This window comes from Halictus rubicundus, chromosome 11 (assembly GCF_050948215.1).
Source record: "Halictus rubicundus isolate RS-2024b chromosome 11, iyHalRubi1_principal, whole genome shotgun sequence".
In the NCBI taxonomy this organism is placed as follows: Eukaryota; Metazoa; Arthropoda; class Insecta; order Hymenoptera; family Halictidae; genus Halictus; species Halictus rubicundus.
This window is the reverse complement of record NC_135159.1, coordinates 9,765,127-9,782,128: the sequence shown is the minus strand read 5'-3', so window position 1 is coordinate 9,782,128 and position 17,002 is coordinate 9,765,127. Positions and strand designations below refer to the sequence as shown.

At 35.6% G+C, this 17,002-nt stretch overlaps 3 protein-coding genes across 10 annotated transcripts; 2 read left to right on the top strand and 1 right to left on the bottom strand.

Annotated features, from left to right (window-relative positions):
* Window positions 1-99: 99 nt before the first annotated feature.
* On the top strand, window positions 100-1,416 carry LOC143359006 (uncharacterized). 2 transcript variants are annotated; one of them, XM_076796601.1, is made up of 4 exons: window positions 100-207; window positions 555-843; window positions 925-1,153; window positions 1,234-1,416. In XM_076796601.1, the coding sequence occupies exons 1-4, from the start codon at window positions 182-184 to the stop codon at window positions 1,314-1,316; spliced, it is 627 nt and encodes a 208-aa protein (XP_076652716.1). In that variant the 5' UTR covers window positions 100-181; the 3' UTR covers window positions 1,317-1,416. The 2 variants fall into 2 exon arrangements, with proteins under 2 accessions (XP_076652716.1, XP_076652715.1); XM_076796600.1 differs by lacking the exon at window positions 100-207 and having other exon boundaries at window positions 222-843.
* On the bottom strand, window positions 1,325-4,651 carry LOC143359003 (mitochondrial 2-oxodicarboxylate carrier). Of its 5 annotated transcripts, none has more exons than XM_076796593.1 (7): window positions 4,516-4,651; window positions 2,969-3,288; window positions 2,719-2,825; window positions 2,554-2,610; window positions 2,065-2,364; window positions 1,819-1,964; window positions 1,325-1,744 (listed from the first exon to the last, which is right to left on the bottom strand). In XM_076796593.1, exons 2-7 carry the CDS (start codon window positions 3,147-3,149, stop codon window positions 1,624-1,626), a joined length of 912 nt encoding a protein of 303 aa, XP_076652708.1. In that variant the 5' UTR covers window positions 3,150-3,288; window positions 4,516-4,651; the 3' UTR covers window positions 1,325-1,623. The 5 variants fall into 5 exon arrangements, with proteins under 5 accessions (XP_076652708.1, XP_076652707.1, XP_076652712.1 ...); XM_076796592.1 differs by lacking the exon at window positions 4,516-4,651 and adding an exon at window positions 3,831-3,972; XM_076796597.1 differs by lacking the exon at window positions 4,516-4,651 and adding an exon at window positions 3,509-3,655.
* Window positions 4,572-10,024, top strand: LOC143358998 (nucleoside diphosphate phosphatase ENTPD5-like). Of its 3 annotated transcripts, none has more exons than XM_076796585.1 (7): window positions 4,572-4,679; window positions 6,322-6,452; window positions 6,531-6,939; window positions 7,020-7,193; window positions 7,288-7,716; window positions 7,801-7,977; window positions 8,208-10,024. In XM_076796585.1, the coding sequence occupies exons 1-7, from the start codon at window positions 4,650-4,652 to the stop codon at window positions 8,283-8,285; spliced, it is 1,428 nt and encodes a 475-aa protein (XP_076652700.1). In that variant the 5' UTR covers window positions 4,572-4,649; the 3' UTR covers window positions 8,286-10,024. The 3 variants fall into 3 exon arrangements, with proteins under 3 accessions (XP_076652700.1, XP_076652701.1, XP_076652702.1); XM_076796586.1 differs by having other exon boundaries at window positions 4,649-4,772; XM_076796587.1 differs by lacking the exon at window positions 4,572-4,679 and adding an exon at window positions 5,901-6,025.
* Window positions 10,025-17,002: the final 6,978 nt, after the last annotated feature.

The window sequence follows — 17,002 nt, the reverse complement described above, 5'->3', positions numbered from 1 at the left end:
TATATATAAGAATTTTTATTTTCTTGTGTAATTGTTGAACGAACCTAGAGAAATCTCAAGATATTTCTTAGGGACAATTTGTCACTATATAGATACAAATAAATACGTGTTGTGTCGTATAGGTTAGGAACAGTATATGTATTTATTGTTTGTAAATGATTAATTTGAAGAAGTGAAAAAAATGCCTCCTAAAAAGAATCAAGCAAGGTCAGTGAAGTTATTGTTTCATATTTGTTAATGTTTTTGTTGAATTAATGAAAATATCTAACAGTAACTTAAAGGAAGTTGAAAACGTTAAATTGCATTGATACGAAGTATTTTATATTGAAGTTTGTCTTGTTTACATATGTCGTTGTATCTTATACATGTGTATTTTTGTTATGTACTTACTGATTCTAAATAAATATATACTCAGCGCAGAATATCAATCAATCTAAAAGTTATTATTAATTAACCCTAAATATTACATATTTAGTAAATACTTGTTTGTATTTTATGGAAACTATAAGACAATACCAACATAATTACATTAATAATTGTAATGATAAAATTAGGAAGAAGAAATCGAAAGAAAAGAAAAAAAAAGAAGACGAGAAGGATACGCCGTACTTAGAATTAGACGACTTTATAGATGTACAAGAGAATGTCACAAAAGATTTTGACTTTCTTATGAATGCTCCAGTATCGGAAGACAATTACTTTGTTCCACAATCAGAAAAAAATTGGACCATCGATACCTCTAAATACTCAGAGTACTTTACACTCGATCTGAAAATTTTATCTGCAGCAATCGAATCGATTCCATTCAATGAAAACGTTGAAATTGATACTAAATATTTTAGTGTAAGTTCAATCACTTCTTTAGATTTAGGAGATCCATAGGAATTAAAATCAATTAATATTTGCTAACATTCATTATTTTAGAATGACCAATTGACAAACATATATAACAAAGCAGAACAGGGAAAACAAAAATACAATGAAATGTTAAACAGTACAAAAATTGAAGTTTCAAGTGATGTAAAAAACACAGAGGGAAATCAAGATTTGATAGATAATGTAGCCGAGGATTTAGATTTTCTGCTATCACTCAAAGAACCTGTAGACGAACCCTTAATGACAGTGAAAGCTTTATCTACACCTTTTAATACTGGTAGGAATTTGGATAATAATCGAGCAACATTCGGGAAATTATTTTTATGTGCACATTGATCCAACAAGTATCTTTTGCAGATACAAAAAAAGCAACTACCTCTGGTGAACCTGCGAAATCTGTAGATCTGGAAACATGGTTGGATTCTATTTTAGATGATTAAACAATATATTACATTTACTTTTAATTTATTTGTTTAAACATTCAATAAGATTGTTAGTTTGCGTCTGTAAATAAAGATAAAAGAGCCATATATCTAACAAGCGGATACATATTATAGTGCACATTAATTGACTATTACCGTTTTAATGTATTAAAATTGGAAACAGATTTTTATTGCTAACAAATTATACTATGAGATTTATTTCACGACCTCTTCGTTCTTAAAGACTATACTTGAAAGCTAAAATAATTTTTTTGGTAGTAGTAATAAATGCACACGATCAGTCTATGTTAGTTTAGTACTGCGATTAGTAAGGAACTTGCATAGTGAGATACGATTTCATATGTTCGTAAACTATAAGCATAATCGCGCCACCTGGTCCTAATCGTAAGATCTTTGGCACCAATCCTTTATACAAGGCTCTAAATCTGAAATAAATAATTTAATGAAGAAATCATTTAAACAAGACAAAGAATTTTCAAATTTTTACAGTTTCTCTTACCCTTCTCTTTGATAGACTATACAAATTGTTCGTACAGTTCCCCTGTACTGAATTTCACCCTGGGGTCCTTGAATGCGACTTTTAGCAACGTCGAATGGTATATTCATACAGGATGCTAATGTGCCTGATATGAAACCTATGACAAACTAAAAAGAATATTTATATATAGGGTGTGTTATATGTAATTTATAACAAAACTTAATAAACGAAATATGAATATATCAATTAAGGTACAGCAAAATGTACCTTAAGCAACAATTCTGGAACATATTCCTGATACATCTGCGTCCACGGAAGAAGATTGTGGTAAGTTCCGAAGTAGAATGTATTGAAAATACCATTTCGCATTATTGTGGCAGATAAACCTTTATTGATACCATTTAATCCAAACCCTTGCTGTGCAAGAATTCGTTGGGTCACAGCATAGGTTGATGGACTGTATCTGATGTGCTTGCGATCAGATTGCATTTGTACTTTCACTACTTCGAATGGATTTACTAAAATACCCTCTGTTACACCTGTTAGGAAGCCAGCGTAATAAAATACCTGAAATGGGAAATTGTTTTGTTAATAGTTGCATAGACTATTTTCATTGAATGGTAAGTTTATATATATATATAGATATTACTTAGATATGATAGAAAGATATGAACACTAATACTTGATAGTGATAACATTATTGTTATCCAATAGTTAGAAAGAAATCCCATTTATTTCATTTCTCATTACACATACCATTATTTTTGAAGAGCTATCACTAAAAAGCTTCTTATACTGTTCGAAGGAGAAGAACTGAAAATAGTTTATTTTAATTATTACAAGAACAAGATAAATTGCAAACCTGTATCTTTTTGCTGCAAGTGCACAACACACTGTTCGCATGAAATACAAATTACATACTTTTACGGCTCTTTTTGGTGTTTCCATAAGAATTGGAGGTAATATACCTTTCCAGAATGCTGCAAATCCTTCGTTTATGTACATTTTTCTCATACAGTCACGAATTCCTGTGGTGAAAGTATCAACAAAATAAAAAAGGTGTGTATAAATAATTGAAAAAAAAGAGATACGGAAGTGCTTCAACAAAAAGGAGAAATCAATAAAGAAAGAAAATTAACATAAAAATAGATACAAATTAACGATACAATGCCTGTATAGTAAAGAGCATCATTTTGTGCAATTTTGACCTGCAGTTGGAAACGTGTTTTAATAAGGTCCATCGGATGCATTATGCAGGCTTCTACGAAACCTGCACAGCCTCCGGCACCGATCTGAATCGCAGCTTCTCTCATAAAAGTTGGTTTGTGTTGTATAGTTTCTTTATAAGCCATTTTTTTGCAATCACTGCTGTATGTGTTTGTTGTGATTAGCTTTTTTGTACTGTTTCTATGTAGTAAATGATCACTCTTTTTTTAATAGGTGCAAAATATTATTTTCTCTACAAACGCTCTTTTAATTTCACTGCAGTCCCTAAGATAAACATAAAAATAACTTAAAAATGCGATATGATAATTAACAGAATGTTTAAACAAAAAAACGACAAGAGTTCTTGAAACAAAATTGCATGAAATCGAAAACAATTACACGTTGTTATACACGTTTTCTATCATGAGATTTAGAAACGAATGGTCACGAAAATTACGTAAATTTTACTGAATGTTGAATATGAAGCAGCAGTATCTTAAAATACCTTATCTTGACGTGCATTGCGTAATAAAAAAAGTAGTACAATTTTTTATAAAAACTTCGCCACTAAATAACTCGTTTACATGTTTACATAAAGTCCCATTATTTTATAAGAAAATTATTAAGTGTATGAAAAATAAAAATTAAAAAAATTGAAGTATTTCTGAAGAATGTATAATTACAATATAAAATTAGTTCTCATATATGGGTACAAATTTTATTCATGCACATATACAAATTTAATAAAGATAGTAAACAATTGCTTCTTCAAGAATGCTAATAAAACAATGTTTGTAATAGCAATGTAGTTTAGGTAGTAAATTTACTTTTCTACTCAAAGGAATGTATCTTCAAGGTCATTAATTTTTTACCCAAGTTCAGTCAAGGTCAGTATTAATCAGTATAAGTCAATATCCTTCACACATGTAGGAGAATATTTTATGCAATATCATTCTTCGACTTTTATGTACTGATAATATGCAATTGTAAAACAAAACAAGAAAATTTCAAATGTTTCCTAACAGTTCACAGTATTGGCTGACAGAGGTGCTGCCAAATATTTTGAAATGTTGTCTCAGATAACAATTTTTCTTCATTTTTTTACTTATAAACCAGAAGTTAATGTTACAAACATATTTTTAAGCCCTTTATTTAATAACAGGCAAATCGTGCTGTTAAACAATATGTTACACAAAATTAATTTCTGGCATTGCAATATAGACTTTGGAATTATTTTTTAAATTGTAAACCATGTTTTTGTAGCATTAAGCGACTAAGTGACAAGATTATTAGAAAAGCTAAGTCGGGAGCATTAACAAAACCCCGTGCAAACACGGTTAAAAATAGATATTCAAAATATTCGGTTAATCAACTTTTTCAAGGCACGCAAGCATACAGTTAGTTACAATGACGTTCATTGTGATAAGTCTCCGGTGATGGAATCAGTTAATTAAACAGATAATTCAATCGGTTTCTGAGGCGACCGCAGATAACAACGAATTCTTTGTTCACCTTCGTGATATTCTAACTATTCTGCGAGGCGAAGTGTACTTAAAACCTCGAGTCATTATCGCGGCCATTTTGTTGTTAGATATCCTAACAATCTTCTCTATGTCAAGTCTTCATCGTCGGTAGTCGCTTCGCTGATGAATAGACAGCGACAAGGCGTCATTTTAGTAATAGCCGCTTCGTAGTATGCTTTTTCTTTTTCGTATTTTTCATTTATTTGCGGATCAGTTTTCAACGACATGGAGATTAAGCGAAGAAAGGTTTGTTTTCAGTATTTTATTGTAGTAGTGTACTTCGCTTGAATTGTTTCGACACATTTTCTCGTGGTGTATGAAAATGATGGGATATTGCATATGTAGTTCCGTGAAAAATGATTGCTTGATATAACCTATATTTAGTGGTATATAATCTATGTACATTTATGTACATTCTAAAATTATATATATATAAATAGTAGCTCTATGTAGACGTTTCGTTCAATTAAAATGCCTTAAGAATCATTGTACATATCATTTTACAAAAGATGTGGACATTTTACATAAAATAGCCGTGTGCGTTAAACGATTAATTACGTAAGATTTTATAATGAATTATGGGAATATATTCCAACGTATACGTTGATAAGCGTTGCTGTACTCTTTAATGGGTACAGTAAATTGAAGTATTATAGTATTTAATACAGAATAATATTTAGATTGCGTGACGCACTAAATGCAAATATTATTATTCGCGTGACATTTCAAATTGCGATTGATCGAACGAATCGAGACATGTTGATAGTGGTGGTTTTCGATATCAAATAAATATATTTGAAATAATAAATAGTGCTTCTTATGTTTTCAATATTGTAACATGATTATTTTATGATACCTGGTATTTTGATAATGAATTGTAGACATAATAAAAATACCCCCTACTCGCTTTTGTTTGTTATTGTCATAAAAGTCTGACGTAAATATTTTACGAACTTTTGTCACTCACTAACAAAAATGTAGAAATTAAAAGAAAAAGTATAATCATTGATTTCATTATTATTGACACACCATTTACGTATTAGCAAATTTTATTAGAAAACATTTTACCCAAACTTGATATAAAATAATGACAATAATAATTTTATTTTACTTATTATTTGTTGTTATTATTATTTGTAGTAGTTTTTAAATTACACATATTTATCATCTTTTTAGAGAAATTAATATAACAAGCTCTACGTGAACTATAGTCATGTATATAGAATATTTGAAACGTACACGTTACGTTAATGCGTAAAATTGACTGCAAATAATAATTTAGCGTAGCTTTACATATTTGCAGTACAATAAAAACGAATATGAATACAATAGTGTACAAGTTTTTGTACACCCGTTATATTTGCTCAAAGATTCGTGTTCTCCCATAGTAACGTGATGTCGGTGTTTATTTTGTTCAATAGCTGCTTCGTGTGAATGAACAAAAACTGCCATCGTTGCTTATAGCCTTTTTTATTCTAAGTTAGATGCAATATATCCCAGTAAGTCCGAAATGCAATTCATTCTATTTGCGAAATTAAGACGACTTAATCTCTTACGTCGTTTCTAATTTTGATATCTTTGAGGTTATTCAGTCATTTATCTTCATTCATACTCAATTGTAATTGTTTTTATTTTTTCCTTCCTTGTTTTTAAAAAAGTATATACTACTTTTCTGTTAGTATAATAGTCATAGACATATAATAAACGTTAACGGAAATGGTCAAAAACGAAAAAGAAAAAGCAATAACAAATCATGTCATTTTTGTAATATCTAAGTGAATAATTACATTTTCAGTTAAAGACAGAAAATGACGAAATTAACAAAGCAGAGTCAAGATTACGGGCGAAGAAGGCCCATCCTGGCAGAAGATACTTTATGGTTGTTACTGTGTTGGGAATCTTATTTCTGGGATACGTAGCAATGGCGTATGTGTGTTTTTACACTTCTCAGCATTAATCATCATAGTTGTGATACAAGATTGTTACTTCAATTTACTTTTACAGGAATGATTTAAAGCCAGTACGTCTTGGAACGAAGGCGATTGATACATTGGCTCTGTCCTTGAGTATCCAATCAAGGTTCTACGTTGTAGTTATCGATGCAGGTTCTACAGGCAGTCGTGCTTTAGCCTTCAGTTTCTACGAGTCTGTTTTCGGCGGCAATTTGATATTAGATGGAGAACATTACTTTCAAACAAAACCAGGTGTCAGTGCTTATGCAGACAAGCCGAAAGAAGCAGCTAAGTCCCTCACTGTACTGCTGGATAAAGTGAAAGCAGTCATTCCTCAATCAGAATGGCAGCATACTCCACTCAGCATGAGAGCCACTGCTGGTTTGAGGCTTCTTCCTGGACACAAAGCTGAAGACATCCTCCAAGAATGTAGAAAACTCTTTGAAGATTCTGGTTTCCAAGTAAGAAGACACAGTATTTGTAAATATACACTGCCTGCAGAACTTTGGATAAATTACCTATTGTCTGTTATACGTTCTAGGTTTCTAAGAATTCAATTGCTATAATGGAGGGAACGGACGAAGGTATTTTCTCTTGGTTCACTGTGAATTTCTTGCTGGAACAGTTCAGTACTCACAATCCTGGAAACACAGTTGCTGCACTGGATCTTGGAGGAGGTTCAACGCAAGTTACCTTCTCACCTGATGCTGCACAGGTACGCATGATAACATTTGAGTAACATTTTGAGGATTTTAAAAAGGGAAAAATTATTTGATAGAGATTCAGTAATGTCTTCCGTTCCTCTTCAGGAAAAGAAACTCGATGGACACATATACTCTGTAAATATCTTCAACCACAACATGAGTGTATACACGCACAGCTATTTGGGCATGGGCCTCATGGCTGCTCGAAAAGAGATTATAACGAACGGAATGAAGCTAAATAACATAAATCCACGGGCAACCGTAGACATACGATCCGAATGTATTAACCCCATAGTTAAAACCGAATGGAATTACGGAGGACTTAATTACCTAGTCAAAGGACCTGTTCACGGAGCGCACAAATTAGTGAAAAATCAGAATTTCGCTGGCGACGAAGTAGATAAACCAATTGTTAACTTTTCAGAGTGCTTGAAGATCATTGAAAAGTATGTTAATGGAATGAAGAATAAACCCGAAGGTTTAAAGGACCACAAAATCTATGCATTTTCTTATTACTTTGATCGTGCCACGGAGGTAAAGCGTTAATACAGTATTTCGTTTACGAACAAATGTTAGATGATTAATGGGAAAAATGCATTTACGTTGTCGATGTTTCAGGTTGCTCTGGTGGACCCATTTGCTGGCGGAGTCGTTCAAGTACACGCATTTCTTAAAGAAGCGAAGAAAGCTTGCGATGACCCGAACACTGACCAGCCCTTCATTTGCCTCGATTTAACATACATTTATGTTCTCTTACGTGATGGATTTGGTCTGGAACCCACGACGAATCTATATGTAAGAATACATGAAATCATTATTACTCCTAGCGGGGCTTAGAGAAGTAAGAATTGCAATCGAAACAGAAATTAACTGGAAATTTCCGTTCTTCGTAACAGTTATTCGGAATGAAGGTTCTCCGTATCTGTTTTAAGAACCAAAACTGATATTACAACAGTTTCCAAGCCCCGAATACTTAGAATACTGCTATTGTTCTCACTCTGTAATCACGTTTGTTTGTTTAACAGCTGTACAAGAAGATAACTGGACACGAATTGAGTTGGGCCCTCGGTGCTGCTTTCAATATAATCCAAAACGGTCTTTAACACACCTGAAACATAGATACAAAGTTATTTTTGCACAAAATTTAAGAAATTGTTAGGACTTATTACTCGTGGCAAAGCCACATGATTTAGGTAGGAACTATTAATCTATTATCACATTCATTGTTTATGATACATTTGTTTCCTCAAACAGCATATCTCATGTTACTAGAACAGTTTCTTTAGACATACTACTTTGCTTTCGGGCATTGTACTCGGAAAGATTGAAAACAATGAATGTGTATAAGTTTCCCAATCAGAGAATCTTATTCTCTCAACCTCTTCTTCGATAATTTGTAAATGAAATTTTAATTATTAACAAACTCCCGGTAAAACGACAACAAATATTGGTATCAGATTGGTCTAATATTAAAGACGCACATTTCTACGAAGTATATTTACCAAACTAATTATTTTCGAAGCACGAACGATATTAATATAGAATTATCATGGTAATTACGAGTAGTTGAAGGGATTCTCGTGACTGGGATCGGCCATATATTTTATGTGATAGAAAAATAGGAGGAGCATAGTTTAGACAAAGTGTAATCGATTTAGCATGTACCTTTTCTATTGTTTCGTGAGCGCGATGACACATTTGCAATTCGGAGCCGTTAACTCTTAAAGATGAAATCTATACATATATTTTTTAACGACTTAACCTTTCTTATACTTAACATATGTATCCTGTTTGAACGAATGACGCCGATGTGTACCGTCACTACATATCACCGAATATTTTTAAAGCGAATCTGATGTCAGCGTTCTGTTAACGAACAGTTTTACTACAATTTACATTGCAAACGTCGCGTGTATAAACGAGTAAGGCCTAAGGTTCTTATTCAATCGTATAGCGATTTCAGTTTACGACTGATATTACCGCCAACGATGCACATTAACGAAACGTTATATCCTCGGCCAATGAGTGTGATTATAGTTGGTGAAGGATTACTGGTACGAATCGAATCGTTTCTTACATGCTGGGTGCAGTCAATGACACAAATTAGTTAAGGTATATTAAATTTCTTTTTGACTTTGAAATTCAAAATTTTCTCACTAGGAATTGTTGAGACCCCGTGAGATAAAAACATGTTTCTAACAGTTGAACAAATTTAATTTTGAATTTCAAGGTCAAAATAGATTGTTACAATTACTACCTGTTGCTGTTCGCTCGCGAGCCGCCATGCAAGTCAATATTACTTCTTAAATCCTACCTAATTAGAATACTATTCCTTATAGCAATCTAGAGAATGTCAGTTGAGCTGATTTCTGTCGCTGGAAACCTTTTTCTTTTTATAAGAAGAGAAATTTGTTTCCATTTTTATGGTACGAGGTCCGTTTTCGGTGTGGAGCATTTTTCCATGATTTTATAAAATGTTGAACGTTGCGAGAATGTGTGTTATTCACGTTTAGTACCTTTCAGGTTTTAAGGTGTTCAGAGCTGAAACAGTTTTGTTCGTTGAGACCGCACCACCTTATTACCATTAATGTTTAACAACTGAGTCCTCGAACTTTGTCGATGAACAAAACTTTTGCAGAACTATTATACGTACAAAAATTGTGTCTGTTTTTGACAATCTAATTGTATTACAAATCTTCTGTTGCAATTTTCCACGATTCCGCAAGAAATTTGTACAACACCTTTGTAAAACGATCATTAGGTCCTAAGTATTTTTGCATTAAGGTATGATTAGTGCAAATTTTATCAATGGACGAATTGAATATATATTTTTATTGTTAGAGTTTATTTAATGGATTTCGAATTTTCCTTTTCCACGTCCTCTTCAGAAATGTTCTATAAATGTATTTTTAAATGATTAATAATGGTAATCGAATATTTTTAATATTTCCAAAATTGCTCATTAATTATTTAATACTCGCGTGATGCGTGCACAGTGGTACAATTATTTTTTGTTTGTACAATCCACAGTAGCTGATCGGCAGACCGAGGAACATTGTCCTGCGATGAAAACCGTAATTATGGTTGTGACACAATGATTGAAGTAACAATCGAGATAGCAATCAATGGCGACAATTGTGCCGGTGACCTGTACTTATCCGATTACAGCAATGCCAGTAATGATAGCTTCTGGCTAACATTGAAAGCATTTTGCATTATACATCTTATGCATCTTTTAATTTTATATACATAAAAATATAGTGCTTTCAAGGTGATGCTTTATTATCTAATGTTGCTCGCGGCAACAGGAGTAATAAAATTTCGTGAAAGTAGGAAAGCATTATTTAATCATTAAATGCATGCATGTTTACTGTTTCGTAACCTGAATAGAGACAGCACATATTTTGAAAGTAAATTACCGTTTGCAAAAAGATATAATTATACCAGCCGCGATACAAGAAACTAATCAAATCATTCAAGTGTTTTCTACTATTATGTTCTGCAATTATCATTTATATTCTATTCTAAACATTTAATCGTAACCGACAGTATTTCTTGATTGCACTATGATTACTTTCAATAAATTTAAATAGATTAATTACTCTTAACGTTTACTCGGGACATTTTTATAATCAACGCGTGCATTTCGAAGCAACCTAATTATATTACAGACATATAATTTGCATAATGAGTTCTGCTGGGTAAAATATATTTTATCCAAAATTAAAAAGTGCCGGCAACGATAATGTTTCAAACTATTTTACTGTAACGAATGTTGTAATTACTTTCACAATTTCATTTACGTAAAGCAGCGAGATAGGTAAACGAGCAGAAACATGTATTTCACGTTGTTGTACATTTAATGTCGTTGTTATTTTCCAGACCAGTAGCTTAATGGAGGAGAAAACGCAATTTCCACGTGACGGACATTGTTGCAAAATTGAAAGATGCAAAGCACAGCGAGCAATTAGCATGTGCATCAGATAGGGCCGCGGCGTCTTGTCGCAATATTTTAATGAGTTCGCCTAAGAGTCGCTTGGCTCGGTTACACGTGTTTCGTGAATAGAAGGGAAGATTGAGGCGCGGTTTGGCTTAGTATCGTTAAATTCCGGCTCGGGGATGAGATAAAACGGGATAAACGTTGCATTGTGCAACGCCGCGCGCCGGTGGCTAGGAAACGGTGTTGCCCTGACGCGATGGGCCCCATCACCCTGTGGGAATCCCCATAATAAGGTCCACCGTTCGCGCGAACCTGTTACCATTGCGTTACACGCGGCAGTCGTAGATTTCTATCAGCCGCATTCAATGTTTCTTTATTAACACTAGAAGACTCCTACGTTCACTGGCAGACGGGAATCCCCGGGAGATCACTGCGCTGTGGAAACCGCTTTCCAAAAGATACTAAATTGGGTTCACCATTTGTTGTCGCAGTACATCCATTGTAGTAGTATTACGTTATTAGACTGCGTATCTTTATGCAAAATAAAAAAAGTAAAAATCGTTGAAGTCAAATATGAGAACCAGAGGTTACATGAAAACCTATTTCTTCTTTCGGTAATTTTAGGAAGTCGAAAAAGAAATCAAACAAAAATGCAGTAAATAAATTTGAACGAAGTCCGGCAAAGAAATTTGAATAAAATCCTGCGAACCAATTAAATAAAATCTTGTAAATAAATTTGAACAGAATGCGGTAAATGAATTGGATAAAATCTCGCAAATGAATTTGAATAAAATCCTGAGAAACAAATTGAACAAACAAATTATAATGGACTCGGCAGGATTCCTCAGCCTCGCAAGCAAAGACTAAAATAGACAAACGTCTGTGTAGAATAGCGTTTCCTGACTCGTCCAATCCACAAAAGGATGCATCTCCTCAGGATGGTCTTCAAGTGCAGTAGGGAAGCGACACTCGTTTTTCTGATTCATAAACGTGGCTAAATGGGACGTGGAACGGCAGCAGGTTTGCTAGCAAGAGTAATTGGCAACTCTTGTTTTCATGAAAGTAAATCCTGAAGGCTGAAGAAGCTCTCGACCTCGGGGACGTTCTTGAAGATGGAGAGAGGGGTGCCGGTGACAGTAAACGAAGAAGGAGAAGAGGAGAAAGAGAGAGAGAGAGGAGAGTATCTGGCAGTCGTCTTCATCTTGATTAGTGGCTGTTTAAGAATAGTGAAAGTTTCTCTGGCTTGCGTCACGACGCCTTTCCCGAAGACGACGCGGAAATCGACGCCTTCCTCTTACACGGACGATCGATCTTTTCCGCAGTTATCACTCACGTCTGCACCGCCATTTTGGTTCCCATCGACCCATAATTATATCTATACTTACAACCATCCATAGTTATATCCTCTTCCTCCACATTTTTCTTCCTCCTCCCCTTTATCAAAGATGGCATTCTGATCTTCCGCTTTTTAACAGTTTTTCAGAATTTTTTTCAAGGGTACTATTCAACTTTTCGTATCAGGATTTTGCACACGTATTCGTGGGTGTTTCAAGTAAATGTGCGATTTCGTTTTAAAGTAAAAATAATCAAAATTATGCGAGCTCTATATCTTTTTATTGAACATGTTTCGAGAAACTCTTCTGCTGATCGAAAATTAAAAAATGGGGAAGTACACTGATCGGTATGATACTCCTCAGTGAATTCTTATTTATTTCGTCTGGTCGCATACGTTTGTTACTATACCGTGTTTTAAGAAAGTTCCTCGTGACGTAGTTGAATCTGTCGTTGGCCAGCGTTTCCTCAAACCACCGGGGCGAAATGGATGACTAACGGATCGTAATTAATATGTCCCATATTGTTTATGGAAGAGAAAGTGTGCTCGACGATAATTCTTCAAAATCTGCGAGCTACCATTACGATATTTAACACGACAACGGAGCGAGCAGCACAAAGTATTTCAGCGCTATACTTCCATCTTCAAATTACGATAATTCCTTAAAAAATAATCACACGACAATAAATCTGGACTCGTCCTGAAGCTTGAAGCCTCTACTTTCACAATCCATCGTCAATTTTCTCCTACAATGCTTCTACACAATACAGCGGTTTCACGCGATTCAAAACAAAATACTCGAACATAGTGCAAATTGAAATTTCCGTGAAAACGTTAACAAAAAGTTTTCCGCGGCCAAATCCACCATGGATTCGAAGATTGAAGCTTCCTCTTTGCAACGAGTCCTCGAAACATGATGTACGATTTTTTTTAGCCGTTTTATGAGAATGAAGAATCTTCCAAATCGACGGTACACTTTTCGCGCTAAAAGTAGAATAGAACGACTGAAAAAAATCGTACGCCAAATTTCAAAGCAGTCGTTGCAAAGAGGAAGCTCGGGTCTTCGAGATCGTGGTCGATTCAGTCCCGAAAAAAATGTTTCAATGTTTCCGTAGACGTTTGAATGTGCGACATCTTCGAAGAGGACGCGTCTTCAGTTTTTCACGCACAGCGTCGCGTGGAACGATGCCAGAGGAAAATTAGCGACGGAATATGAAAATGGAGGCTTCGAGCTTCAAAACGAGACAATGTTTGTTTCCGTACGATCATTTTTGAAATTACCATATTCCGAAGATTCCCCGGAGCCAGGAAACCAGTTCACCGGCGAACCAAAAGTAAATCGCGGTGAGTGTGGCTAATTGGTGCGAGGTGTTCGGTTGGACAGGTGGGACCGAAAAAGAGGACGTTGAGTCAAGGGTAGAGGAACAACGAGGTCCCGGATCGGAAGGTTCACTCACCCCGGCGGCTGGAAAGCAAAATTTCAGAGGGAGGACGGGGTGGGAGGGGGATTTACGGTCGCGATCGAAATTCGTTCCGATTTTTCGAAGGAGGTCGAGGAATGACCTTTCGATCGTCGCGTCATCTCCTCCTTGTACCCTTAATCCCCGTCGGTCGTTGCAGGAAGCCGAAAAATCGCTGTGAAAGTTGCCTCCTGGCAGACGTTCTCCTCGCATCTTTGCCTTTCATTCTCTCTCTCTCTTTCTCTCTCTCTCTCTCTCTCTCGCGCCTCCTCTCTCCCTTCGGGCTCACGCCGCTCGTCCCCTCTCCTACCTGCTAGTTTTCCAGGGTTTCTCAGGTAGGATTTCTTACGAGAGCATCTTCTCAGCTGCGTAAGAACGTGAGAGAGAGCTCGCTTTCGTTTCCTCCTTCTTCCTTTCTCGACGACGACGACGCGACGCACGCTGCTAGCTCACTCCGCTTTCCCCACGATTCATGATTCGAACCGAACAGTCATCCTCGGCCTCTTCCTCCTATTTCCCCCCTGTTTCGGATCCTCGTCCTTCTCCTCATTGATCCCGAACTTCGGACGACCGTTTCGATGATCACCCGGTTTTTCGGTGGTGGTCGACCGGCCGCGACCCTAAGGGGGCATTCTCGCGAAAAGCAGGAAAATCGACAAATATTTTAATACTTTTCTTCTGGAGAAACGCTAGCCGTAGAAGTTCACCGTTTCATGGAAAAACTAGAAACAAAACGTCGCGTTCATCTTTTTGTGGAGAAATTAATTTTTACTGTGACATATTGAGGAAAATTCATTTTCACTGTAATATGTTGGAGAAAATTAATTTTCATTGTAATACATTGGGAGAAATGAATGTTCACTGTAACGTGTTGAGGACAATTAATTTTTATTGTAACATATTGAGGAAAATTAATTTTGTCTGTACTGTGTTCGAAAAAAATGAATTTCTACTGTAATATATTGGGAGAAATGAATTTTCACTGTAACGTACTGAAGAAAATTAATTTTCATTGTGACATATTGAGGAAAATTAATTTTGTCTGTATTGTATTGGAAAGAAATGAATTTTTGCCATGATATATTGGAGCCTGTCCTTTGTTACAAATGGCCAGCCGCCCCTGGTACCAAAATGGCTGACAGCTCTATTAAAAAGCTTTTCTGGCGAAATTACACGGTCTAGTTGTTTAGAGATATAGAAATAGACAGTCGGAATGCCCATCTGATAAAAAATTTCGCTGTTCGAAGAAGAGGAACTCGCGAACTGTAATCCGCAGTTCCTCAGGATCGTCTGCCCCACCGCACGCGAAATTTCGCAAAATTGTTGCAACGAGAACGTCGAGGAAAATTCTAGACCGTCGTGATTGCTTCCACCGAGCTCTACACATTCCATGACCTCGTCTGTTGCATTCGTTCTCGCTTCGAAACTGGCTGGGTCACGCATTGCGATTGCAACCGACGCCATTTTGATCCTGCCCAGAGCGAAAACCGTCCGATCAAATTTTTCTCTTATTATGTCGAATTGCTTTCGCGTTTTTCTTACTTGAATCGGCAAATGGAAACCACTATTATAAAAATATAGAAATCTAAAGAGATAGAAATATAAAAATGGCCAATTAAATTTAGAATAAAACGTGTAATTCGTCAGAAAATTTAAGAAAACATTAAACATTCTTTAAAAGCAGCCAATAATGCTAATTTCAACTATAATTTCTGATTTTCAGTGTATAATGTTTAAGTGCAGCCAGTAACAGTAAACTGAACCATAATTCCTAATCTGTGGTGCTCAATTACGCTCGCGCAGAAAATATAAAAATGGCGCGCGAGCAGGAGAATGTACGTAAAAAGTTCAGTTGAGCAGTAAAAGAAGAGTAGCGCACAGCAAATCACGGGTTATATAATTTTACTGTCATAGCGTTTCGACATTCGCTGATCGCGTCTCTCTAATAAAAATCAATCGGAATGGAACGAGGATCGATGAGAAAAATGCGAGCCGACCGGAAACGATCGATCGGGGGGGGGGGGGGGGTCGCAATTAAACGTTATTCCACGTAGATGCTGACTAAGAAAAAGGAAAGTAGTGAAACGCAATTGGTATTTTGCTATTATGCAGCTTATCGGCTCGTTCGGGAACGTTTATTGGCCTTTTGACCTTAGCTTTCACTCGATTAGGTCCTTTTCTTCCTTGTTTCACTGACCGAGCGTGATCACCTACGGTGTCCGGCACACTCTAGGCGAGCTCTCGCCTGCACGATCCGTCCTTATCGATCCTAACGTTAACATTACTCTGCTTCTCGTTATTATTGCGCAACGGGCCACGATTGCGAGACCATATTCGCTGCATACATCGTTCGATTGCACATTTTTGTCATGCACTATCGTTGTTAACACTGTGAGAAACATTAGAAGAATGACTGGCGTCAGGTGACTGTACGTTATTTTATCGTACAGCACTATCGCAGAGTGTTGCAAACAATTTAATTATAGACGCTATGATTACGTTGCAAACTTCTTTGGATTTAAAACCTATACACAATGGAAACGAAGATTGCATTATTATTGTACTACTTCTGTCAAAAATGTCTATTAAAAAAAAAGTTTCCTGAAACGTACTCAACAAGTGCTTAAAATTCTCACGAAATTTTTAAGAACGTTTATAAGAATTTATAATAGAAATACAACAAACGGTAATGAACGTTTAAGATTATTTAATCACATATGTAAATATAAATGAAAAGAAGAATGTACACACACCAATATAAATAAGAAGAAGTGTTAAACGTTCAAGAATGTTGAAGAAAAATATAATAATATAAAGACAGATGTAAATGTTGGATTAACAATATAAAAGAAACTACAGGTAACGTTATACTGCTCCCGCGCAATCACTATTGCTATTCACCCACGAAAGGGAAGAATTAATATAGACAAGTGGATGCTCTGACAAATTAATAGTCGATAGCTTTCCATTTAGGTCGGTTTCGGAGCTTGTCTAACAGAAGTCATTAATGACAGTTCTACTGCCTACGGCACTGTCTTTCAGAACCAATTATTCTCCTCGTCAAGACCAATTATTTCCTACCGTGTT